Below are 26,888 nucleotides of genomic sequence, written 5' to 3'. Positions count from 1 at the left end.
TCCTGGAGAAGAGCCGCTACACCGTATATTATAGCGGTCATCCAGTAAACCATGTGCTCGGAGTAGGTTGTGAGTGACTAAGAGTCAGCCAGAAAATGGAACCTGCTGTTATCGGCTTTCAAAACATAAGCGAACGGCTATGCACTCTGCGTTTGCGAAGCAAGTTTAGAAATATAAGCCTCAGTAACGTTCACGCCCCTACAGAGGAGACTGCAGAGTCGGAGAAGGATACCTTCTATGAGGCCGTAGAACCAACCCTCGAAGCCTGTCCCAGATACTTGGGTATTTTAACAGCCAAGTAGGAAAGGAGCCCGTATTCAGGCGATACGTTGGTTCCCATAGTTTACACGAAAAAACAAATGAAAACGAACTGCGGATTATTCAATTAGCAAGGTCACACGAAATGGTTGTTGGAAGTACCTGGTTTGCGCGGAAAGCGGTCCACAAACATACGTGGGCCTTTCCAGACGGGACCACTTTCAACCAAATTGACCACGTGTTGATCGAACGCCGCCACCTCTCAGCCTTGATGAATGTCAGAAACATTAGGGGGGCCAACATAGACTCGGATCACTATCTCGTTGGCATGGTGTTCCGAGCTCGAATAATAATACCACCTAGAATTCCTTCTGACACCGAAGCCATCCACAACACAGTCCTCCGCGACACCTATAAGAGGGAAATGGATGCCGCAATAACTTCAGTCAACAGAGGGCCTGGAGATGCAGCATCAACAAATGATCTTCACAATCACCTGAAGAGCGTTATCATAGATGCGGCCAAAAACATACAAAGCCGGAACGGCAGGTTTGAAGTTTGACTATGAAAGTAAGCTAGCAATCAAACGGAAGAATGCTACATACCGAGTAATGCTGCATTCTCAAAGGACGCGGGCACGCGCGAAGATTTACCACGAACTCCGGCGAGCGAGAAATGACTTCACAGACGGAGAAAGGAAGCCTGGAAGAACCAACAAGTCTGTCAACTAGAAAAGTACAGGGAGCAACCGCACAAGGCGCCCAAGTTTTACCAACAACTCAGCAGGATGAAGCCTTATACACCTCGATGCTCATCCTGTCGAGACAAAGAGGGAAATCTGATTTCCGACAGAATGGGCATATTGGAGCGATGGGTAGAGTACTTTGTTGAACTACTGAAGCCGAGGTTCAGGGCTGCCACCACCAAGTTTAGGAGAAACAGTCCGTGCAATTCATCGACTAAAAAATCATAAGTCGCCAGGAGCCGATTGAATTTCAGCCGAATTGATTAAAATGGAGGCGACCAGTTACACAAAATGGTTCATCAACTTGTGCTCAAGGTATAGGAGAGCGAATCAATGCCTAACGATTGGCAACGAGGCATTATCTGTCTCATACATAAAAAGGGAGATATCACACAGTGCAGCAATTATAGAGGTATCAAGTTGCTGAGTACCATCTATAAGAACTTCTCCGCTATCTTGCTAGACCGGATAGCCCCATTCACTCAGAAGATCATTGGCCCATACCAAAGAGGATTCACTCCAGGGAAATCAGCAACAGATCAGATTTTCTCTTTGCGGCAAGCGATGGAAAAACTGTTGGAATATGGACAACAGTTGCACCATCTATTCATCGACTGTAAAGGCGCCTATGATGACATAGCCAGGGTAAAACTGTACACGTCCATGAGAGAATTCGGTATGCCGACGAAATTAATAAGACTGACTAGGCTGACCCTGACCAATGTGCGAGGCCAGATAAAAGCAGCAGGATCACTCTCAAGACCATTCGACATCAACAACGGTCTAATTTCTCCAATCTACGGTCGAAAATCACAACCGATAACAACTACGATGATGAAATCCGCGCACGGTTGTTGTCAGCCCACAGAGCCTATTCCAGTTTACGAAAACTGTTCCGCTCGAAACGTCTCACCATAGGGTCAAAGTTCTTACTGTACAAGACTATGGTCTTGCCAGTCCTCATGTATTCCTCGGAAACTTGGGTTCTCAGTAAGAAAACTTGTGAACTCTTGGTGGCGTTCGAGAGAAGAAGCGTAGGTCAGGACGCCAGACAGCTTTTAGGGATATCGAATTGGTGGACCTCGGCGCAAAACCGGGATGTCTGCAGTTCCTTATTAAGGCAGGCCTAGACCGGATACCGGTTATTGCGCCGTTGATGATGATGATGACTGATGGGTAAATCCTGGGAATCTGAGGTATCTTCTTATGACTACAGGACGAAATTCCGAAGAAGGGTCCTCTTTGAGTACGATAAGGTGAGGAATGTTTGCATGCTTCGTACTGCGCTGACGATTTTAGCTAAAATCATCATGGAACGCATCGAAAGATACCTAGAAATGATCGACAGAGGGCAGGTTGGTGCCCACTTTGGATCCTCCTATAACCATCACATTAACACCCTTCGAATTCCTGTGGACCATTGTGCGGAGATCTCCGTTCCACCTGCTTTTCATTACTTAGAAACAGAAAACCTTCGAGGAGAGTTCAAAGCATATTCCGCTGGGGTTACATCTTGTCACAGACACCTTTTCCTTTTATTACCGAAGATGTTCTTCATTCTGCCCTGGTTGGAGTCGATGTTATCTTTCTTCAAACACCTCGACCATGTCGATTACATTTGCTTGCTCTCTCTTCGAGTCACATATCTTGGCCAAATGAAGATAAACTTCTACTACTTCTACTCTACCAATTTCTATGGGTAGAGCATCGAGGGGGTTGAGTAATTTGCATGTCAATGGTGGCACCGAACTTGCTATAGCTATGTATAGCGGCGTTCGTAACCGTGTCGATCAGAAGGCGGAAGTAATAGTGACCACGAATTGATACACAGCGACAACTCCATTATCAAAGGATGGTCTGCGAGTGGCTCGCGCTAGAACTAGGTGGCGTAAACAGGTGAAGAGCGTAAACTTCTCGGAAAATCATGAGGTGAGTTAAAGAGTATTGGCAGGAGCCAATAGTGACGGCGCGTAAGTGGGGTTTGATGCACTATGTCCCACATAGGCGTTTTCTGTGAGCCATGCAATTCAGAAATAGAGGAACGATTGATAAGTAGAATAATTTTTACGTAACACAAGTTCATCCCCAGGTCTAGTTTTATATGAAAATGTTGATATTCTAGTAATACTGCTAATACTGCTGCTGGTATTGGTCTGACGTTGATACATCAAATATAATTTATGGGCTTATTGAAGTTGCCTTACAGTTACTCGTAGCTGCTGCGAAGTTAGGTTTCTTCGCCATGGGGATTTCTAATTACATAGAATGAGTTACTTGCCGGGTATATGTCTAGTGCTGTAAGTATGAGCTCTTTGACCTGGAATCGCTATAACGCTTGGTTGGATGTTGTGTTCCTGAGCTAGTTGCATAATACCTTGGTCTTCATTTTGAATTGAGCTTGATCCCTAAGAATAATATTACTTGGCTACTGAACACGATGGGTGTTTTCCGTCTTCTTCCGCTAACAACTATTTAGTCCTTGCACTTACTTTTTCTGATAAAATTCTTTAACTTTTGAATGTTAAGCGTTCAATATCCACTTCATTCTAATTTAATCTAATTCATTAATTGATATTATACTTACAAACTGGACACTAGTTTCTATAGATTTATACATATAAATTCGTTAATATATCGGAACTAGCAGCAACTTTATATACTTTATTGAGCTTTATAGAAAACTTTAAAAGTGGGAAGAAATACATAACTCCTTCAAACCCTTACCATTCGATATAAAACAATTACCCAACATTCATGTGGTTTTCGCGGTATTCCTCCCTCAGGCCGATTAGATACAATATTACACATTACACATCACACATCACATAGATTAGTTGCATAATACTCTGACGGTACTATCAATTTACAAATAAGCGGAGACCTTATGTTGACATTGGCATTGAAAACGCTACTTGAGAGTTTCATTGATAAAATTCTCGTCGCATCTGCTAATCTGTCATGTGTCTACTGTGTGTATGAGAAGATATCCAGGAGCTGGATTGAGCGGTTAAAATTCTGAGAGACCGATTTCGTGTAATTGTTAATTTACTTTTTATTATTATTTTGTAATGCAACGCATGGAGGAACGCATGCGCCCCTACACGTGAGATTGGATTCATAAACGCAGTTAATTGATAATGGTAGAATTACAAGTTAATTGTCTGGTAGTACTGCTAATTAACATATGTAAACTAGCCGTGACCAGCGTTAGATGCATCCATATATCAATATCTGTGGGCAGAAATTAAATTCTATGTCACGTTATTGTATATGAACTTGAGGGTTATGTACTGTGAATATACTTTTAATGCCCATTTGTTTTCGATTAGTGGCAGCTAAGAGATCGCAACTTTCATGCAAATTGGAAAGATTTGAGTGAGTATTCAATAGAAGAGCTAAAGGCCTGCACATAGAGCAACTATAAACTTGAAGAACAATTGGCAATAATCCAGGTACCTAATAAGTTTTTGTTAGCTTTATTTCCTCATCAATTGTTTGCACTGATTACAAATAAGCAATGGCAGATGCGAACTGAGAGGGATTTCCACTGGTGTTGAGTACTTAACATATTAGCCCCGAGTCACATTTCAGAGCAAGCATGACCCTACCCTCTGCCGCCAGTAAACACAATCTGACAGCTTGTTCAATTTCCGCTTTGATCTAGGCATGGAACGATTTACATACCGAGTGTTCTTTGTCCGGAGTTGTAATTTGCGGGCCGTGAATTAGGCTCTGTATGAGCATTGAAATTTTGAAATATAAATTCGACTGACATTGCTTAATGTCGCTATCATCCTGAGGACTCCACGTTCGGAAATATAATTTTTTGCTCCTTCTTGGTCCATTGTCCACATATCGCTCCTATAACACAGGACGGGCGTAATCAAAGTTTTATATATTGTAAGCTTCTTTTGCTTTTCTAGTGTACTGACCCGAAATTGCATGGTAAAAACCGTGAAATCACACGCTAACGATATCGTTTACGTTGAGCAACGTCGCTTTAAGTTCATTCCCGAGCAGTTCATACAGTGCCAGCTCGAAAATTAGAAAAACATTTTTTGGCTAATTCTAATTACTTATAATTTCTAATTTCGAAACGTTTCTAATAATTACAAAAATGGAGGCTCGTGACTACATTTCAGAAGAATGCCATATAAAATAGTTTCCGGAAAACTGAGTGGTTAGAGCACAAAGCTGTCGTACGGAAGGTCGCGGTTTCAAATCTCACTAGTGGCAGTGGAATTGTATCGCGATTTGACGTCGGATACTAATAGACTCAGCTGTGAATGAGTACCTGAGTCAAATCAGGGTCATAATCTCGGGCGAGCGCAATGCAAAATTGCCTCCTACACGGTATCCTAATCCTGTAGTTTACCGTTACGGTCTTGAATGAAGTGCTCTAACACACTTCAAGGTCTCACACACACATCCAATTGAATTGTTGCGCCTACGATTATTATTATTTTCCGAGTTATCACAATCTCGGCAGATGCCGGATTTTACCTAATACTAGCACTAAGTGCCAAGCATTTAGGCTCGGACGATCCAACCCAATTCTATGGGAACTACAACCACCCGCTCAAGACACCAAATTTCTTTGATTTCCCGAGCCAGTGGCTCATAGTTCACCTTCTTCTCCCCGTATTTCCGTTCAATGTTGCTATTATGGGGGATAATGAGTTGCTCTTTGCAACCCCTTGACACAACTTAACAGCCCTTCTGCTCCTCGGACAGAATGTTGTTGGTCTCAAGGTGCGCATTGACCCTTCCATTAATAATGGGCGTTATGAATTTGTAGAGGATTGGCAAATAAGTAATCGGTCTTGCGTCTGCGGGTTCCTGCACCGTGTCCTTCGTAAGGATAAGGTAGGTAATCCCCGCAGTGAGGCAGGGTGGAAATTCCTTCGGCCGACTCATGACCTCATTTATACTGAGTGCCAACCGACTGTAAATTTTTTATACCAGAAATTCTGCACCCGATCCAGACCTGGGCCCTTCCACTTCTTGGAGCTGTTTATGGCCCGTCGAGCTTCGTCTTCGACAACATCCGCAAAATTCATGCCAGGCGTATTGGCCTGGCGCATGCCTTCGGCGGTGATCCACTCAGCATGCTGGGCGGGTAACCCCCAAAGTCCACTTTGAGCGATCTGATAAAGCTCCGCTGGTTCCTAGCGTATGTTGCCTTCTGGGCACGTCTGGAATGACTTTCGCCATACCGTCGTAACCGACTGCATATGACAGAAACTTTCTGCTTTAGTGTGTCCAGAATTTCAACTACGGGTGTCTCACTGGGGATGGCATAGTTTCTGTAAACCCTCTGCACTTTATTTCTCAACCGTCTGCTAACATTGCCAATGTTGATCTGATCAGTCTAGCAATGTCCTGCATTAGTGAGTCCCGCTGACGTTCCAGATGAATTTTCCATGGTGGATCTCTTTGGTCACTCAAACCAACAATATGAAAGCGAATCTTTTGACCGTGCAATCTGAGTAACTGCACCACAATACACAAGTGATTATAGTTGCAGCAGCGACATGCCAGCACACAGCCGAGTTGCAATCTCATCATTGATTTGAGATAGAAGTTCTGAAGTTGCTGGAGATGCATAGAGCCTGGGAATACCTGGTCTAAGCAAAGGATTCATTTCCGAGAATTCTGTACACGCTCTTTGGAATTCGTCCCGAACCTCTGCGGAAAGCGCTTTTTTTCGTTTACCCCCTGAAACGCTGTGGTCGCGTACAGCCATTCAGACTGAAGTTATCGATCCCTCCTCCTTTCACAACCGGGCTTGGCACCGGTTACGGTTATTATCATATAAAATTAACTATGTATATATATATATATGCAAGGTATTTATAATGCATAAAATAATGAGGAAAGTAAATCATGAAGATTAGGAGGTGAAGAAATCATTTATTTGCAATTGTCTCCTTTTGCGTCTAACATTTTGTGCGGCAATAATTTTGGACGCTAGTAAGAAGTTCTGCTTAGTAGAGATAAGCAAATCATTAGGAAAACTGATGTCTTTGCATGGGAGACCTGTAGGCACAATTCTTCCTTGACTTCGACCCGAGTTACTTACTTGTTACAAGTCAAGAATCCTTGTACAGTGTATTGTTCCATCCCAAAAATGCATGATCTACCTGCCCCAGCAGTTGTAACAGTTCTATGTTTGCTGTCAAGCCTTCCTCTTAAAAGCCACAATCTTCGGCATAGTGATCCAAATATTCCTTCCAACACGATTGCAGTACAGTTTGAGAAACTGAATCTGAAACTGATTTTAAAATCAAAATATCTAGCTTTACAGATTGTAACTTAATTTTGATGTTTTTCTTTCTTTGCAACGTTAAAGGAAAAGTTTATTGACTTTAGAGCGATAATCATTGAAAGGAAAGATTACCATTTGTGTTTGGGATTAGGAAATGAGGAAATGCTTTATGTTGCGTTGGACTAGTGGCGTGACACGTTTTGATCACATGCCAAATGATAGATATGGAGTTACATCGATCGTGAAAAAAATGCCAGAGAGGCGTCTTCGATGGTATGGTCACGCAATTCCCGCTAACGAGAATTCAATCGCCAAGGGAATTTGAAAGCCTCGCGATTGCATCCAAAGAAATCAATGGCGAAACTGTTCACTCCGAGCCGAAGAATAAGGTTTCTCAGCATCTACCTAATATCGAATAAGACGATGGCGGATTTTCTAGGTGGGTTTGATGCTCTAGATTAGGGATGAATGTTCGTTGGGTGTCACTTCAATACCAGGGTATTTGAAAGGATATGTCTCAGCTAAACTCCAGAGAGAAATGGATTCTGTTAATGGCGCCAAGAACGGGATTCGTTGTTTCAAATAGTGGATCCACGCAAACGTTCCGGCGCAAAGGATTCTCGACCGAACTTTTGCGTTGGAACCAGCGGTGTTGTCAGTGGACGGGTGGCAAATTCTTGAAATCTTCCCGGCCAGCAACAATCAATGCAACACGTTCCAAATAGTTAACTCTATCTCCCAGCGTGAGTACGCCAGGTGGAGGAAGATTTCAAGAGGTCTCTTAGAGCACGCAGAGCCCCAATGGAAGATACTTCGGTGTGGTTGCGCGGCATTTGACACTGTCGTAAATTCGGTTATGAACTGGACGACCTGAAGCCCACGACTATTGATCTCGAGGAGTACTGCTTCCGTAATGCTTAAGTTAAGTACCTTGAATTTATGCTCGGCTCGAAAACGAGCTTTTTCGATCAAATCAAAGCAGCAGCAGAAAAGTCCTGCAGGTTTTCGGCCTTAATGCGGTTGATGGTAAAATTTGGGGATACATTTACTTCTAGCAGAATACAGCTTTTCTTTAGCGCAATGCAGACCATTTTTCTCTATGGGCTGATGCTCTTGGCGGGGAGTTATATCGCGGGAATTATCCCGTTGCCTTTCTAACTAAGGAACGCAAAACCGTCTACAAGTGCAATGGAGGAGATTCATGGGAGCTAGTTGTTCCTAAAGCACAATAATATATACTAACGGTGCGGTAACTCTTTTGGTAGAACGAGTCAAGAGACAATGACACCACGCAATTCATTAACAACTTCTCTCTAAGCTGAACCGAAAGCATTGAGATTGAATACTTGTTTGCCCAGCTTCTCAGCGGGAATGAAAGTTTTCAATGTCACCTGTACAAAATTGGGACGGCACTATCCCTTGACACTGTGTTCAGCAATGAGGTAGTGGACGACGCCGATCGTACTGTTTTTGATACGAATCAATTCGTCCTTATAGAGACATTGTAGAGCTATCTTCGGACAACATTTATCAGAGGAGCCCCGACAGATAGAACCGAGTTGTGCATTATGTTCGGGTCAGCGTTATCGTGTAAAAGATTAAGCTCGACCAGTGGAGGGATTGGATGGCAGGGACTTTTTCTAATTAACAGTACGTTGTCTTCCCTCTCCTCTCTCGCGATTTCGCTGGGTATCAGAATGCGAGCGTGTCATGCCCGCCATCACTCGCAGTGGCCAGTAGAGCCTCCAACCCCTTCCGATCATTGGTTTGCCTCCACGACTCCAGATCAGCCAGATCTTATGACGCATCTTCGGGACGTGGCAGACGACTTGTGTAGTACCCGAGAAAAGTGGGCTTCTTATACCGACCCAATGCTCATCGATATTCTCAACCGAGTTACTCAGTATATTGGATTGACATTAGATTAGGAAGGTAGCTCTCCCACTGTCGAAAACAACTCCTAATTTCCCCCAATTTTGATCGAGAAGTGGTCGATCTGATAGCTCATATGGCGTTAAAACCCAAGTGACCTTATGACAGGATGTGTGCTTGCACAATATGCCACCAATAACAAGGCCACCGAAGCTGCAGAAATCCACGAACCCATTGCGGTCGCCGACACTGTGTTTCCCCATCACATGCCCAAGCAAGGTGTTGTCAAACCCCACCTTGGCATTCAGATTACCCATCACGAACACAATGTCACCTTTAGAAAGCTTCTGCTGAACTGCGTTTAATTACTCGTAGAAAGCATCCTTCACCAGTATATTGGAGGTGCTCAGAGGTGGCAGTGAGGAAGACGGGGCGGCAACCCTGTCCGCCAAATCAAAACCAAGCGGGCGAGGAGAACCTCCATAGTGGTGGCACCGGGAGACGCTTTACTCACTTTGGTTTGCCGACCGTGATGCATTAGCCGAATTCTCCAAAGGCCTAATTAGGGCGATCAGACCCGAGTCTGCACGGGGACTCATCTTAAGTGGCAAATTCGTCACGAAACCTTACCAGGGGTATACTGGTACCATGAGAACCGGGAAAGCCCCTGGACTCTCATACTTCGGGTAAACTCCCGTTGTATGTGAGTACAGCTCGGTTATTTGCGGTTGGCCCCCCTAGTGGGAGTTTCATGGTGGTTGTGGTTGTGCTCAAACGAAAAGAGACTTTCGGGCCTCGTCGTGGTGTTGCGTTTCAAGACGGGTGCCGTCCTCCTTAGTTCGGTAGAGATTTAGGTAATTCTTGCATCCAGTATGAATGCTAAGCCATGCACTTGTTATAGACTGGTACCGTTGTTGCTTATCTCTCTGATTGTGGTCACAAAATGAATCCGTGTCTGAGAAGGACCGTAGGATTAAGTCTCCACGACAAGTACCTACGTTAAACACCAATGGGCTTAACTACTATATTGGAAGTCTTCGTTGTTGCGTTTCATTGTACAATTGTGATTCTCCTTAACCGGGATCGAAATTTTTATCCCTTTTAGTCGCCTCTTACGACAGGTAGGGAAGACTTTGAGTGTATTCTTAAGGGGGTCATCCCGTGGGTCGGATCCGAGGAATCGAATTTTTTTTGACATCAATTGTATCTATATATAGTGTAGAATCTATAGGCAAAGTGATTTTTTTTATATTCGGAGAGGTTCGAAAATTATAGTGTTAAACACGTGATAAGTCACATTCTAGCTCGTATTTATCGGTCCGAATGACGTTCGAATCACTTCACTAAAAGGACAAGAATTGAAGCCAAGGCTGTAGATATGTTTCTTGAAGAAACTTAAGGTTTATGGAATAGGTATAGCAGATTAATGATCAGTTAAAAGTTGAAAATCGGCAAAAATCTATCCAACCAAATTCTTTGAAATTTTCAGGAGTTATTCAGAACATATTTCTACGGTTCGCAAACTAGGATAGTTGCGGTTCATTCAGCCTTTTTTTTATTCATAAAGAAGCGATGAAAAAACACCAAAATTCACAAAAAAAAGTTTAACACGGCACCAAAAATTTAGCTTTTAATATTTTTTAATAATCCTAGTTTGCGGACTGTAGTTAAGTCTGAACATTAAAATACCGTTTACTTTTTTTTTTGGAAGATGATCACAGCGCTCCTAGTGTGCAGCAGAAAAACAACTTTTTTTGGAGGTGGGTGTATAAATTGTTGTGTATTTCAATAACGAACTATGCGATCGAGTAGGGAAATTACTACGAACGCTCAAGATATTAATAAATCTATGATGAAAAATTCGTGTTTATATCTTTATCTGGTTCTTCACAAAAAGTTTCTAAAAAAAAGCGAAAAAAACGGCCGTCACACGGGATGACCTCCTTAAGCCCCAACCCACAGGGCGGAGACATATTTTATATATATCGTCAACAAGTTTTGTACGAATGGAAGCATCGAATACCTTATTTGTCTTACAAAAAAAAAATTACCAAACTTTTCATGCCTGGAGTACTAACTTCCGGTTTCCAACTTTATTTTTTTACTTTATTGCGCACAAAACAATGATTAGCGCCTTTCTTCTGGTTTGTATCATGATTTAGGATCTATATTATAGCCTATATTACTGGAATTTCATGATTCTTCGTCAATTTTTTAAAATATAATAACAAATTATCATTAACTTTTTAAACTCGTACCGAGATGAAGGGCATTTTATATCCATATTGATCAGGGCCTTGAAATGTGTTAGAGCACTCCATTTAAGATCGTGATGGTACACTGTAGGATTTCAGTACCCTATAGTAGGCAATGTGGTCTACATTGCGCTCGCCCGATTTGACTCAGTGACTCACTTACAGCTGAGTCGAATGGTATCGCAAATCACGATACCTTCCGCACGGGCAGCCTTATGCTCTAATCACTGTGCGCACACGTTCATATACGTTCCCTTTATATGGTCATGACGTCATACACGTCTTAGGGTGGAATAAATTTACCTGAAATGTGAAATTTTCACCTTCTAGAACTTTGTTAATAATAGTTGGATTGCCTTCAAACTTTTCAAAATCATGTTCTATGCTATGCTGATTTTGAAGTGGGTTTGTTTTCCGGTAAATTTCTAAAATATTGTAACATGCTATTATTAACTTGATTTGTGTGGATATCAGAACGGGATGTATTTTGAGGCCTAGATTTCATTCAGATACACACAGATACACTATGATTTTTTTTTCAGATTTTTCGGTTCGATAGGTTCTGAGAACGAGACCTGTTACACTTTTTGAGGGTGATATTTTGAGCCCCCTCTACCCTACATTCCACCTGAGATCAAATATGGAGCCAGTTTCAAAAAGTACTGATTTGATATTCTACGTGGCCATACTCGGTGAAAGAAATTTACACACTCCTTTCACATATATGGAGAGTCCCCCGTAAACTCAAAATCAAATGGTGGCACATACTCTATGCAAAGGGATCCACAGACAACCATGTTCTCAGTAACTTTCGTGACAATCGTTCCAGCCGTTTCCCAATAAATCGGGTGTGGCAGACAGGTAAATAGGCAGACAGGCAAACAGACAAACAGACAAATAGACAGACAGGCGGACAGACAGACATAGACTCGATTCTAATAAGCACAAAACCTTAAAAGTGACATATCCTGTTCCCTTGTATGAGGACCCTACTTTTCAACTCCCAATACCATCATACTTTTTTACTGTAAGTGCGCGAACTCTCAGTTTACGTATGTCCTATCAAATTTCATCTCAATTGGTGCTGCCGCTTCTGGGAAAAGCGCTTGCGAGCGACGGAAAGAAAGGCAGTAAGCTGATTTTATTATCGTTTTGCTTTACACAGAACCATAAAGACATGAATTGTATAAGCGCTTAGGATCCGTTCTGGCTGTGAACTCGGTCACAAATTGTTCCTTGCCAGAAACGATTTCCGGAATCAAAGCCCTCATTCATACTTACTAATAAATTGGTTCGGGAAGCTCAGGGACTATTCCTGGAAATGTACTGAAAGTCATACATGAAGCAAGGAAACTTCTCTGTTTTCCTAAATTCACAGAACAAGTTGGATTACAGAAACTTCGTCGATAAGAACATGTTTACGTTTTCTGTACACAATTTTGCTTTTACTTAGAACAAGTACAATGAAAAGGGTAGTAAGCATACACCATTTGCCCGTTGTTTAACTGGGGATTATATCTATATAATAATATATTCAAGTAATGTGTGTATGTAGAATGTGGACTATTCAACAAAATTCAAAAGAAAGTATTTATTAGTAATGCATACTTGGGAAACAAAGTGAGCGGTTCTAAATAATAATGGGAATAATGACTAATTAAAATAGAGTTTATTTTAGTGGCCGTTTTGTGTGGAATCAATTATACTAAAAAAATGTTTTTTATTTAAGGAGCATTATGCCGTATCACATCTTTGAAATGTATGTACGTGCACAGTAATATAATGAATACGAACTCATACTAAGAAGATGGCAGAGCTCACATTCATAAGTGAAAATGTAAAATGCTAACAGAATACTCGTAAAATTATCATTGTATTGGGGAAATCACGTTTTAGTTGCATTCAACAGGCGAAAGGAAGGAGCTCATAATACTTCACATGAAATTCACTATTCAAATCCCTCAACCCCAAAGTAATTTGCACTAAATCGATAACTTTGACCTATTATAACTTATTAATAGTGCGATATCCACCAAAATAGGTAGGATAATGCTTTAAATTATAGTCTATATTATTTCATGATTCTAGGATTAACTCAAAGGGGTTTATAGTCAATCACTAAAAATTATATGACCATAATATCATAATTAGTATATTATCAACTTTGTTTGAACATATATCGTTCTGGTGGGTATTTCGGAGCCTAGAACTCGCATAGTGGCAGCTTCGTGTTTTTTTGTCAGATTTTTCGGTTGGGTAGGTTTATTTATTTATTTATTTAACGGACAACAAACAGAGTAAAATTAATTATTCTCCTCAGGAGGAGGAGAAAGCAAAAAAACTCATCCTACGTTTAAAACTACTAACTAACTAACTAAGTAGGGAAGTTAAAAGGACCAAGCTGTTCTGCATTATAATTTCGGCAAAGCCTAGCAATCGGGGAATGAAAGTAGACTTCGAGCTCTGCAAAGGGCACGTTGAAAATATCAGGTGATCTCGTCAGCGGCGGAGCAGTCCATCAGACCCGAGGAAAGTTTAAAGAATATGCATAGATCCAGATAGGATCTACGCTGTTTTAGGAATGGAAGGTTCAGAAAGCGGAGGTGGGAGAGGTAACCCACACGAGGGAAGCTTTTCTTAAAGAAGAGGGAACGGGTGAATTTAAATTGCACATTTTCAAGGGCAAGACAATCACAGTTACGGGAGGGTGACCAGATCACGGAGCAATACTCCAGGGTATTCCTGACGAGGGAATTGAAGAGAGCTAAGGAGCTATGGTCTATTAGTCGAGCACCAACGAACCAGAGTGTCCAGGTTAGATTGAAGGGAAACCTAAGGTTTAGGTTTTAGGTATAGCAGATTAATGGTCAATTAAGGTTTTATAGCTAAAAATCGCATTCTACTTTTTAAATGCGTTTTTCTCGAAACCACACGTTGGAAATCGACTGCCACCATAGCCCAAAATCTATCCAATCGAATTCTTTGAAATTTTCACGACTTATTCAACATATTTCTACGTCCGCAAACTAGGATAATTGCGATTCATTCAGTAGTTTTTTTTTATTCATTGAAGAAGCCGTAAAAAACGCCAAAATTCAAAAAAAAAGTTTAACACGGCACCAGAAATTTAGTTTTTAATATTTTTAATAATCCTAGTTTGCCGACTGTACTTAAGTCTGTACGTTTTTTTCTCTAAGATGATCAGAAAAAGACCTTTTTTTGGAGATGGGTGTATAAATTGCTATGTATTTCAATAACGAACCATGTAATCGGGCTGGAAAAATTACTATGCACGATATTAAATCTATGGTGAAAAATTCGTATTTGCATCTTTCTCCAATTCTTCACAAAAAACTTCTAAAAAAAGCCAAAAAACCACCTTCACGAGGGATAACCCCCTTAAGCGAATTGATCTCTGCAATTCATTAACGAAATTAGAGAGAAGCGACTTTTTTTGTCTAATTATTTATACCCTCGCCATTCACCCTTTCTCTGGGGGTAAGGTTGAAAATTCAAGCTTTACCTAATGTACTATCACATACATCTGCATACTAAAAGATAGATAGATACTTCAAAGATATACATTCTGAAATATAAACCTTCAAAAAATAGTTAAAGGGGGTGGGTTAACTTGTATAACCCATTTGCCTATTCGCCTAAAAATAGTGGCAATATTAAAAAAAAAGCTAACTTCTTTAATATCGTATGTTACTGAATGTAAATCCATTTCTCAATGACCAACATTACTTCTCGGCCCTTGTAGGAAGTTGGAATGTTAATATTCATAAAAATATATGAATGTGATGTGAACAACACCAGTAAATTCTACTATACTGGTCTATATTACACGAGGTGTATCAGTTACATTCTTAAAATATCATTCAAGAAGTGATTGTTTTTCTCAATCATATACTCAACAGCCTTCCAAGCTTTGGACCAGCGAATCTAACATCCATGGCAATATTTTTATTGTTCGGTACTGTACAAATTAAGGTACTTTAATTATATTCCTCCTAACAGTTCCTATATTTTCCTAACATAAAGTTGTCTACATACATTGTTGCTTCAACCTTGTGGAACTCCAGATATTACTCCTGTAGAATTTTTCACTAAAGCGGCAGTTAAGGTCCTGACACTTCAAAAAGAATACTGTAGAGTAGATATTTCTAAACTCCAAATAAAAATTCAAGATCGTTTAGAAATATGCAGAAAGAATGCTTAAGCAAACGAGCTTCCCTGAATTCTGGCATGTATCAGCAAGCGTTTCGATTCGAAAGCGAAGTTTAGGGTTTAGTATTTTCAGATGTAAATAATTCTCACTCCGAAGCAACCAAAGCTGAAGTATTGAATCTAAAAATACTACGTGAATACGTTAGTTCTGGCACATGCAAGTAGATACTCATTTCAAACCGATTTTTATGTGATCATATGCTCCTCTGATGACACATCACGACTATAAACCATGATGATCCCTTATCAGACCGCTAAACAGTGATAATTAATTAAAAAAGGTACATATCTCCGTCAAATTATAATCATAGTAATGCCAGACGCTAACTAAATAAAAGTATTGAATATAAATTAACACCTACGAGAACCGAAATATTCCGCTTAATATCAAGATAAGAAACTGGTTTAAATGTGTATCCAGATAACTTGATTTAGCGTGAGAAATAGGTTAATATTCATTTGAGTTCTGAAAAATCGTATTTTTGTCTTGCCTATTACTATTAGCAGGGTTTCAATGAAGATGTTTTTGACGTCACCATAATTATTAGGCGAAATTCTGTTCCTCCAGTTTCTAGTTATTGTGAAGTCGTTCTTCAAAAGGATACACAGAGCAATACGATTCTGCAATATTTGTTTTTCCAAGAATTGTTCACAAATAGCAAATTTAAAGCGCTTGCGATAATTTGCAATGAAGTTTACATAGTAATGGCGGGCAATAGTCCAAAACGTAAGGAGCACTCGGTCACTTAAACTAAAACTGATTCGAGCATTAGAGGTAATTTTTCAGCCAAAAGACGAGAGGTGTGACAATGTACACCAGGAGCATCTTACTGACGAGACAGTAGCTAACAGTGAGTATAGTAAAATATGCAGGGGCTTCATTCATTTAACGGGCTTCAGGGACAAACATTTTCTAAAGTAGAGATGTAACCTCTCCTTGCACACCTCTCCTTGTACAACCCAGATTTACATATGAAGAAAGAACTATGAAAAAAATCTCAAATTGAAAGAACAAGAAAAATTGGATAGTATCTGAAATACACAATCACTTCTATATTTTTTAAAATTTCTACCGAAGCGGGAAATGTTCTAATTTTGCCTAATTTTCCATTTTATTGTGGCCATACTTTCCTCTGTGCAGTAATTAGATATCATATTGTTGACACCCTCCACATTTATTTTTTTGCTTATGATGCCGCTAATTAGGAGGTCATCCTTTTTTGGAAGGTGTTCCTTGACTATTATAATTTTATGCCCAGACTCTGTTCGTTTTTGCAGTTCAAATCTAATTTATTTAGTTCTTGAAAAATTACTTTGGGGTTTTCAAATATGCGACCTCCCATTCCTTTTCGGCTGCCGTTCAAATGGTATCGTGTAAGCCATAATAATTTGGATGAGGATTGACTCCGGATCTTTCAGTCTTGAAAGGAATGCCCTCATTACTTTCTGAAGTGCTGAAGATTTGTTTTTCTAGACAGTCGAGTATGATGCTCCTCACTATTTCTCACATCCGAGGCTCGAAGTTGGTTGGGAATGGCCGTTAGGAGCTGTATTCCTTGGAGCTGGCCTCTTTGGATGTGTTGGAAGGATATATTTGATAAGCATTGCAACCAATGCAACTTCGAATACTTATTTATATTTGTTCTTATCGCAGCTGAACATATTTTTGCCCACCATAAAAACTAATCGAAATTTCAAGAACTGATAGGAAAGTTATATGTGACTACTAATGACTGGTCATTTCATAGTGAGTTTCATCACTAGTTTTGTTTGGATGGGGTAAATAAGCTTTCTATATCAAAGAACATTCCACAGAGTTTTTCATGACAAAATTCGAGCTCGCCACTACATAGACTGAGTGCGCGATGGCTTTTGAAAGCCCTACTACAGCGATTGAAATACCTCGGGTCAACGCTATCAGCCAATGGAGAACTGCGTTATGCAATTGCTTTACGCATTAACGCAACCTGGATGAAGTGGCGTTCCTGAACTAGTGTTCTTTGTGATTGACGTATCAACGAACGTCTCAAATCTAAAATTTACCGCAATGTCGGCCGTCCAGTCGCTCTTTATGGTTCTAAGTGTTGGCTGACTTCCCGAAGACGAAGATGCTACGTTGGACTAGTGGCGTCACACGTTTAGATTACATCCGAAATGAGGATATCCGCGATCGTTATGGGGTTGCACTGATCGTGGAAAAGTTGCGAGAGAGGCGTCTTCGATGGTATGGTCACGCAATTCGTGGCAACAGTACAGTGTAGGAGGCAATGTGGTCAGCATTGTGTTCGGCCGAGATTATTATCCTGATTTGACTTAAGTACTCACTCATAGCTTAGTCGACTGGTATCCGACATAACATCCGATAACAAATCCCTCTGCCACCAAAGAGATTTGAACCGCGACCTTCTGCTACGACAGCCCTGCACTCTAACCAGTGGAGCCATACGGATACATCCCTTGTTCAAACCAAATCAATCGGTTTGACTCCTGATCTTCGTGGTTGTTTGTGCTAGTTTTTATGCTTGTCTAACTACCGGAGACTTATCACAATATTAGGTTAGGTATAATGAGGCTGAATGATGATTTGATAATAACAACTGTAGCAATAACAACCCTGGAATGCTATAGCGCTAGACAGCGGTAGGAGGGAGTTATTACAAATCGTTTCTAAATACAAAATCAACATTTGAGCTGCCCAAGAAAGGAAATGACACGGTGGTGACATTAAAACTTGAAGATCTCCACAATTAGGAAAATTATGGGAAACAATGTTTGTTGCTCCCACTATAATCATTATTCTTGTCCTCCTTTTTAAAACTCAAAGTTAGGCTTAGAATTACCATGCTCCAAGAGAAGTTAAAGGCTAACAACCCAACGAAGAATTTAATGACATCCAAGGGAAAGTATTCGATTTTACCTCTGAAGAACAGAAGTTATGCGCCAAAGGTGCACGATAGGAAAAAATCTGGTCGCCTGGTTTAAATTACCCTTAATGCAAAATGCAAATATGCTCTGAACGTCTGGATCACGACTTCCGGAGAGTATGCCAAATTCATTATGGAATTTGTGTCCGCATGATATAAGTTCTGTAGGAAACTTTTCTAGATAAGTCGGAAACCGGTGCTTGAGGTATGAAAGGTTGTGTGGATTTTTTATGTAAGTAGTAGTATTTACGTGATGCAGAAGATGTTGGCCTACTACAATTTAATAATAATATGATGTGTGCCAAACTTTCTCTATATTGGGGTCTATATTAATATTTTTGTTTGCGTTTCTGAAATGAATTTGGGGAGGTTTTTTAAAAACTTCCATAATATATATACTGAGCGCATATCGGTATGGGGACATTTTAAGACTTAAAGGCCATATAGGGGCATCATCATGATTTTATTCTCATTTTTTTTTCGGTTATGTATTTTCTTTTTCTTCTAACGGTGACCTATTAGTGATGAAAGTGATCAATGAAACTTTTTGAGCCCCCACAACCCACCCCCCCTGCAACTGATTTCGAAACGAAGACCAGCTCTGAAAGTACTAACCTTTAATTTGATGCCCCATATGCCAAAAATTAATGAAAAAAAAGTGTACACCTTCCTTATGCATATATGGGAACCTCATCTTCATTCACAACAGCTCATAGTAACAATTTTACACCAATATTGATTCTGGACAACGTACCGAATAAGCCTGTTAAGCTCGCCGCAAAATCCAGATAGGCCCAAAGGGGAATTTCCTGCAGCATGGTTTTCTATAATAGATACTATCGGGAAAATATTAAAGCGGGTAATCTACAATAGATAGACATAGAGCCAACTTCAACCATTGATGCCATCAAATTGGTTACTGGTTTGACCGAATATGCAATTCACGTAGAATTGGAACTTAATTGGAAAATCCCTGGTGACGATTGGTATTGGAAGGTATGTTGCTGCTACTGTCGATAGAGGGAATACCCTGATTTGATACCAACGACGGATCCTAGATGTCTCACAGGACTCCGTACTGGGCCCAGTGCTATGAAATGTAATGTACAACGATGTTTTGATTCTTTTGATTCTAGAGGAAGCGTGATGATGAGTAACATCGACGACATAGCATAGATTGCAGTTGTGCGAAGTAATTAGCGCTGTTAAGACTCTGATAAGAGCTCTGATCTGACACCTGCGGAGGAAAAAACTAGAAATAATAGAAATTCCCATTAAAATTGGGAATCATATCATCACGGCCATCAAATACTCCGGAGTGATAACAGAAGCAAAACTCAGTTATAAGTGACACATGCAGTATGCTTTCAAAGAATCATCCACGGTAGGTATAGCTCCGGTATTATCCTTGCCGGAACCCAACGTAGGTAAGGATCTTTATATTTGTAAGGTGCTTGTAGCCAAGGTTGTCAGTTCCATCTGGCACTACTCGGACACTGGTCTTATTTAACGTTCATAAATTCAGTGCAGTTTGTCTAAGCCATAAGGGTGTATTTGACTTTGAGGATTGACTCAGATGATGTAACGTTTATCATCATGAGAATAATGGTGATTGATATTTTAGCAGATCAGATGGCGGAAACTTAGAATTACTGAAGCAGGCAGAAACCTAAGGATACTTTTCAACCGAGGTGTTTCTAAACATCGGACGAGCTGACAAAATATAGGCCACATTCCTCCATGGAAGCAATGTTGTGTTGAGTAGTCTAAAATTTATATGTGTTAAACATTTAAAATGTTCATTTATTGTTAAAATGTTATAATAATCGCCTTTATATCCAATAGCCTTGGGGGAAGGCAATATTTATTTGATAATCTAAGAAACCCGTGGTCTGATCATCCTCAACCTATTTTATTTCCTTGAAAAGACTGGGGTGGTTAATAGATAGGTGCATATAGGATATTCCTTTCTTCAGTGGCAAATCTTCACCCGGTGTCTATGACGCGGTCAGCCAAAAAGGATAGTACAGCATCTCCCTTAATGAGAGCAACTGGAAATATGACAACGGCCAGTCGGTCGGTGACACTGTTACCTGACTCTTCCAAAATACGGGGGAGGGAAGCTCGGCAGAATGAAACTTCAGCCGCAAAGGAGAAGGGTCTACAGGCTTGCTTGTCTCCTCCGCCTGTACCCGGAAAAAGGAAAGAAATGGAAGCTGGTAATGTGGACGCAACTGGTCTAACGCCGGTATGTGAAAATAGATCCATGCAGCCCGGATTCCGTGAATCTAGCAGGGCTTCTAGCCGACGACAACGGAAGACACTGCAAAAAAAGGCGAAGTTTCTTGCGAATGAGGATATGGACGTTACTACACCACCAAATGTGGCGATATCCAGAGAAATCGGACGCAAGAAAGCGGAACTTTCAGTGGAAGGTGAGGACAAGCTGGTAACTCCGATCAGATTCACACTTAACGCAGCAGACTTTTCAGTTAGCGGCGGTTTTCATATTATATTGCACTTATGGCTACAAGCATAAGAGTTAGTCAAATCAACCTGCAGCATGCCAAAGCTTCTTCCTATCTACTGGCGGCAAAGCCGGCAAAGATGCAGAACTGTCCTTATGTATTTCTGGTTCAAGAGCCATGCGTTCGTTTCAACAGAATCTGTGGCATTTGATCAGTCAAGGGGACCAGGATCTTCTTCGATGAAGGATCCTCGAGACAGAAGGCCTGCGTTTTGATATCAAAATTGTTAGAGGCAACCATGCTGAGACAATTCTATTCACAGGTAAGAGGAGAAACGTTATAGTTGCCTGTGCCTACTTACCCCATGATTCTTTGTGCCCCCCTAGAGGAGAGAAACTGTTTGATTTTATCACTTCAGCTGGACTCATGACCGCGAACGTAGTGTGCGCCCCTACGTTCGTGGGGCCAAGAAGAAGTGAAGTAATTGACCTAACAATCTGCACTTCAAATTTGTTAGAGTTGATTAGAAATTGGCGAGTCTAGATGAAGTCTCACTTTCAAATCACCGTTACTTAGAATTTAGTCTATTTCTGACGAACAGACTCTAATACAAACACGGAATCCTAGGAAAACGGATTGGACAAAGTTCAATGAACTTCTTGGCGACAAAGTTGAGCTCCCTAGGCGTCTAAGGACTCCTTTGGCGATAGAGGATCAATTGAAAACTCTGAATCGCACACTTTTAGAGTGCTTTGAAGAGGCTTGTCCTATTTCCTGAGGCCAAAGTGGTAAAACGATTCCATAGTGGAACTGAGAACTGCAGAGACTCCGGAAATCAACCAGACGACTTCTAAATCGTGCTTGCAGAAGCAATAAAGATGAAAACTGGCTAAACTTCTGGAACTCACAGCATGAATATAATAGGCTCATAAAACGTTCGAAACGAGACTCTTTTAGAGCGTACTGTGAGAAACTGGAAGGTGAAAGGGAGACTTCTAGGTTGTGCAGAGTCCTTAATGAGGATGAGTCGGCCAAGTTGGACTTTCTTAGAAAACCGGATGGTACTTTCACGAACCCCAGAGTTGACTCTATACAGACTGCCTTGGAAGTACACCACCCGGCAGAACAGGTTTCAGAAGTTAGAAGAAGAGAATTGGCGGTTTCTGAAAACCCATCAAAACGAAGGTATTGCAAGGGGAATTGGGACACTGCGAGAGCGGTCGTTACCAATGAAAAAGCGAGAGCTGCTGTACTATCATTTGAACACTTTAAAGCAGCTGGTATGGATGGCATCTACCCAGCGATGCTAAAGGAGGGTATAGAGCACTTAGAGAAACTTCTAAGAAATATTTTTCGGGGATGTCTTGCTGTGGGCTACGTGACTTCCTCTCTCTCTCTTCTTGGCATAAGGTGAAGTTGTCTTCATACCAAAGCCTGGGAAAGATGACTATTTTAATGCAAAGAACTTCAAACAAATCAGCCTAACATCATTTTCGCTAAAATGTCTGGAGAAACTGGTTGAGGGTCACATTCGCGAGAAGGCGCTAAAGTCGCACCCCCTAAATGAAAACCAACATGTTCACCAACGTGGAAAGTCCCTGTGAGTCTGCTCTTCATTCTTTGGTTTCAAAGACAGAGGATGCAACTCTGAAGGGTGAGTACGCGATGGGGGTGTTCGTGGACATTGAAGGGGCTTTTGACTGTGCGCCTTCCAAAAGCTCTGTGATGCCGCCAGAGAGCATGGTGTTGACGAAACTATAATAAAGTGGATCTACGCTATGCTAACGCTGAGATTATTGTGTGCTGAAGTGGGTGTTGATCGTTACCTAACAACCGAAGCGAGGAAAGGAGTATGCTGATAAACTCACTACTATGCGAACTGCAAAATCTGCCAATACATGTTCAAGTTTATGCGGACGACGTGGCTGTACTGGCTGTTGGTCGAGATCTCCGAATGGTGTATAGAAATACACAACGCGCCGTTGATTTGATTGACAGTTGGTGTCTCAATGGTATTATTTACAAAAAGGAGGAAATTGAATGGGCTTTGCCTTCCAGAGGAGTTCAACTCTCCGAAGAAGTGATATATCTGGGAGTTATTCTAGACAAGAAACTAGAACAGAATAGAGGTAAAGATGAAATGAGCTCTCACAGCGATAGTCAAGCTGCATTGAGGGCTTTGGGTAGTACTTTGATCACTTCAAAAATCGTTCAGGAATGTAGAAACCGATTGAATTCTGTTTCTAGATTCAATATGGTGGATTTACTCTGGGTACCTGGTCATTGTGGTGTAGATAGAAATGAAAGAGGCTTCAACTTTCCCCATGCCCGGACCGGAACCAGCCATTGGGGTGTCGGTGGCATTGGCTGATGCTGCTATCAAAAACTGGGAACAAGCTTCCCATAATGATAGGTGGCGAAGCCTTAATGCTGCTAGACAGACCAACCTCTTCCTGTCAAAACCAAACAAACATACTAGAAAGTTTATCCTGTCGAAAAGCAGGAAGACTTGCAGAAGTATTGTGGACATTCTGACTGACCATAATTCACTAGCTGGGCATATGCTCAGAATAGGAATTATCCGAGATAATACGTGTCCATCCTGTAATGAGGAAGCGGAATCTACGGAACATTTTCTATGTGAGTGCCCCGCTTACGGACATCTGATTTTTGGTGCTGATGTGCTCCAACTGCAGCAGATAGCATCACATCCGCTAATGGAAATCCTGCGATACATAAACGAATCCGGGATATTCCGCTAGACGAGGGAATCGGGTACTATGGACTACTAAGGTCTGAGTGCTCAGAGACTTTGCCTCTCCCCCACCTCAAATACAAACACACACATATAGTGTACAATGCCAAAATTGGTAAACTCCAGAAAGTTATTACCGCCGAGCATCTTCTTTAGAATGCCGACAACCAGGCGATTGGCGGACTTTATCATACTCTTCGAGAATTTCCGGGGTAACTTTTAGCTAATAGAGCTTTGTGTTTTTCTGCGCATGTACAAAGTGCAATAATAGTAAGACATAATTGATTTGGTCTAACTTATCTGAATTGATAAGTTTAAGGTAACTAATTCGGATTTGAAACTAGCAAACCAAGTAGCCATGTGGTATCAAGGAATGTGCTTCAATCCTCTTCCGGTTGACTCTCTCAGATTCGTAATTGAGCAAATTCCAGCGGACATAAAAGGTATTCTATCTAACGTTTGTCAAGGTCTTTCCTTGGCGGACAAGAGTCTCTTCTAATTATAGAAAATAGTGGAACGTAACCGTAAATAAAAAAATATAAAAAAATATTTAATGTAATCAGCGTTTTAAGTTTGAGAAAAGTCTGTAAAGGCAGAATAGATGGCAGGGTTGTCAGAGCACCTTCTGGTCATGGTGAAGTTCATTACATGTGCTCGAAAGTCAACGGGATTATTCTGGTAGAAAATTCCCATTAAAAACGATTGATTCGGTTTATAGATCGCTATCGCTAAATATCTATTTAGGTGAACTTTCAATGAAACATTTGGGGTTCATACCTTTGCCTAGATAAATCTCGACGTAGAAGGAATCACACGATAGAAATTATCAGTATTCCCTGTGATTCGTGTGCTCTACTGTAAATAATAAAAGAATTGCAAATTACTTCCTAACCGCAACAGAACTTTTGTTTGTTCAACTTGTTGAAATAACGTAATTTCCTGACAAGTTCATGACGGCTTTCAATTAAACTGCAGCGGCTTATGTTATTCACCAATGTACATAAACACAAGTATTTGCACTGAACACCTTCACCAGATAACGAACGATTCGAGATTCTACCCAGTTTAGTTAATTCTGATCTTAACTAGTTTGGCTTATCAGAGTTTTATCAGATATCTGAACTCTGGGGATGAGAAAATGAAGTTGCTCTAACAAGTAGGTAACTCAGTTAGTTGTACTAACTGCAACTAACTTACTATTTAGGGGACCGAATCGGATTTGAGAGCAACGTCAGGGTAATATTAGTAAGGCGGAATTTTAAGCATTGTATCTAATGTCCTGCATTCACGTTTTAACTGAGCCAATCACAACACTGTCACTGAATTATGTATGCGCAAAAATATTCAGTAATCCTGTCAGTTTACGTATATATAGGTGTTGGGCTGAAAGTCCGGTTGTAGAAGGAATTAAGGCACATATTGTTTGTTGATGAGTATCAGAACCCGAGTTTATGCATTTCAAACTCCACAATCTTTACACTAAATGACACTTTACTTAGGCACTAAGTCTTTAAGCACTGTTAACCTTCTCTGTAGTACGTGAATATTATGCTTTGAAATTATAAACTATTATATTTCATAATAACCGGAAACACGGTCCAAACCAAGTAATACAAAAGAAAAACGTCTCAGGATCTTACCTTTTGGGCTTTTTGGCACGGAGGTGAGGGTTCTATCTTTGCACCGAACATCTTGACCAGTTCCATCGATCCAAACGTAGGTAGCAATTATAGCATCATTCGGTATTGGAAGATTGATATACCGTTCAAGGATACTCTTGTCGATTTGCGCATTTGGAGAATCTTTCAATGTAAGCGACATCTACGAAGAACAAGAACATTACGTTTGCATGGCAGACTTAACAACTCCTACTACTAGTAATATAACTCATTATCACTTTCCAATGAAATTCACAAGATCTCAAATGCATACACTTTCTTCGCACACTGAACAATTTAATTAGCACCAACTTGCAGCACAAAACTGCAACATTGGTGTTCTTCGTAAACGGAATTTTTAATATAAAATCAAATCTATATTAAGGGTAGGCGTAGTTTCGGATACTTGATCAATCACGATAAAAGTAACGAAGCTGCTACAACTGACCTTTATCTGGAAATGTTCTCTCTACTGTCCAATATCGCAGTACCTATAGCTCGGAAAACCCCTAACTAAAACTATTGACTATTTCAATCCCCCTTTTATACGGAAGCTTTCGCTTCAAATTGACTATCGCGCTTAATATTTACAATATTTATCATGTATCTCTACTATGTGAGTTTTATGGAGATAAGTACCTAAGCGGAGGGATCTGGCTCTAATCGATTCTCCAATTTCAGTTTTAGTAAAAAAAAACTATTGTTTGGAGGCGAAATGCCGTACGCGAGTGGCTTAATTGAGTTGCATCGCATATTTAAAAACTGCATTGGATGCGTTAAGAAAATCCGTGGTTTTTAAAATTTTCAAACTTACTTTTTTCACGCATTCTATTAAAGCGTTTAAATATATTAGCATTAACCCTGGCACGGCGCATACAATGTTTATTGAGCTTCTAGCAGAATTTTTACTATGAGGTTGGCGAATATCTATTTCTTGGCATTATCACTATATGTATAACAATTCAATTATGTTCTTTATGCTGATTATTAGGGATTAAGGACCAAATTACATTGAGAATAAGAACCAAAATCTAAAAAATACAACGGAGAAAATTATTGATAAACTCACCATCTTGTAGCCGTCGATTAAATCAAGGATTAATAACTGAAATCTTCACTTTAAATAGAGTTTTAAATAATTTAACATGAACCAAGAACAACGATACAATAAAGGTACGCACTACTGGGCACTGAAACTGATACTAACTGGAATATTTTATCTCTGATAAATTTATAAGATCTACAGGTGTGAAAAAGAGATATTCGGAGAGCAGCTTACTCGCACAAGGCCTTTAAATTTACTACAAAATGTTGCAAAAGCGTGCATCATGTGTTAATTAACTTACAAAAAATTTGACTCATTTACATTGATTCTTGTTTACTTTCGTAACACTGAGAAGTTAATCAACTGTTTTGATGTAAGTGTGTAAGCATTCCCTTCGTTGAGTTCTTTTT

At 40.4% G+C, this 26,888-nt stretch overlaps 1 protein-coding gene across 2 annotated transcripts in view; it reads right to left on the bottom strand.

The window, feature by feature from the left end:
• The window catches only part of LOC119652476 (glutamine synthetase 2 cytoplasmic), a 44,290-nt gene extending 17,655 nt beyond the window's left edge, over positions 1-26,635 (bottom strand). Inside the window, exons 1-2 of one of the 2 annotated variants that reach the window (XM_038056650.1) lie at positions 26,503-26,635; positions 25,416-25,596 (exon numbers count right to left, since the gene is read on the bottom strand). In XM_038056650.1, coding sequence (XP_037912578.1) covers positions 25,416-25,596; positions 26,503-26,505 — 184 coding nt within the window. In that variant the 5' untranslated portion in view covers positions 26,506-26,635. Of the gene's footprint in view, positions 1-25,415; positions 25,597-25,881; positions 26,035-26,502 lie in introns of those variants that run through there. The other variant, XM_038056658.1, reaches the window with a different exon arrangement.
• Positions 26,636-26,888: the final 253 nt, after the last annotated feature.

This window comes from Hermetia illucens, chromosome 1 (genome assembly GCF_905115235.1).
Source record: "Hermetia illucens chromosome 1, iHerIll2.2.curated.20191125, whole genome shotgun sequence".
NCBI lineage: Eukaryota > Metazoa > Arthropoda > Insecta > Diptera > Stratiomyidae > Hermetia > Hermetia illucens.
Note: the sequence above shows the minus strand (reverse complement) of the source record. Positions and strands in the feature narration are given on the sequence as shown.